Below are 1131 nucleotides of genomic sequence, written 5' to 3'. Positions count from 1 at the left end.
GCTGTGGTTGGTGCTGCTGCGGTCGGTGGTGGTGCTGCTGTTGCTGCTGTGGTTGGTGCTGCTGCTGCTGCTGCTGTCGTTGGTGCTGCTGCTGCTGTTGCTGTTGTTGCTGCTGCAGATGCTGCTGCTACTGTGGTTGCTGCAGCATGTACTGCTGCTGGCGTTGCTGTTGCTGCTGTTTGTTGAGTTGCTGCTGCTGCTGCTGCTGGTGTTTGGTTGGTATTGCTGTTGCCCCTTCAATTGATGCTTACACTTATGCTGCTGCTGCTGCTGCTGCTGCTACATTGCTGCTGCTGCGCTGCTGCTGCTGCTTCTGTACACAGGAAGTTGGCTATGAGTTGCTATCAACGCCAGGCATCAGCAGCAGCAGCAGCAGCAGCAGCAGCAGCAGCAGGACGATGCGTGACAAGGTGGAGCACATGCCTCCTCCTCGGGGTATCCGCAGCAACCCCAACTACAACATAACAGCAGAGAAGCTAGCTGCAGCAGCAGCAAAGCTTCACATGCCGCTGCAGCAAGACCAGCAGTCTTTTGCTGCTCTTGAGGGACGCAGAAGGGCCCTCGCCCTTGAGCCCGAACGCCTCCTAGGTGGAGGCAGATACGCTGTTTGATCTCCTAGCTAGCTAGCTAGCTAGACAGCTAGCTAGCTAGCTAGACAGCTAGCTAGCTAGCTAGACCGCTAGCTAGACAGCTAGCCAGCTAGCTAGCTAGCTAGACTGCTAGCTAGACAGCTAGCCAGCCAGCTAGCCAGCCAGCTAGATAGCTAGCTAGACTGCTAGCCAGCCAGCTAGATAGCTAGCTAGACTGCTAGCTAGCTAGCTTGCCAGCTGGCTAGCTAGATAGCTAGCTAGCTAGACAACTAGCTAGCTAGACAGCTAGCTAGACAGCTAGCTAGCTGGACAGCTAGCTAGCTAGACAGCTAGCTAGACAGCTAGCTAGCTAGCTAGGTTCGCGGGGCTGGCTGGCCGCTTGGTGAGCGCTTGGGGGTATGCCGAGCACACTAAGACGCCGCACTAAACCCCACCCTCAAAGCCCAAGCCAGCTAGCTGCAGCTAGCTAGCTGTCTGGATAGCTAGCTGTAGCTGTAGCAGTAGCTCGCGAGCTAGCTGGGGCTAGCTAGCTAGCTAGCTA

General features: G+C 56.2%; 1 protein-coding gene across 1 annotated transcript; it reads left to right on the top strand.

Annotated features, from left to right (window-relative positions):
• Nucleotides 1-398: 398 nt before the first annotated feature.
• On the top strand, nucleotides 399-611 carry EMH_0080560 (uncharacterized protein; the record flags this gene model as incomplete). Its single annotated transcript, XM_013500277.1, has 1 exon — nucleotides 399-611. One exon carries the CDS (start codon nucleotides 399-401, stop codon nucleotides 609-611), a length of 213 nt encoding a protein of 70 aa, XP_013355731.1.
• Between the last annotated feature and the right edge of the window lie 520 nt (nucleotides 612-1131).

Source organism: Eimeria mitis, genomic scaffold (assembly GCF_000499745.2).
Source record: "Eimeria mitis Houghton genomic scaffold, Emh_scaff5214, whole genome shotgun sequence".
NCBI lineage: Eukaryota > Apicomplexa > Conoidasida > Eucoccidiorida > Eimeriidae > Eimeria > Eimeria mitis.
This window is presented reverse-complemented; position numbering and strand designations above follow the sequence as displayed.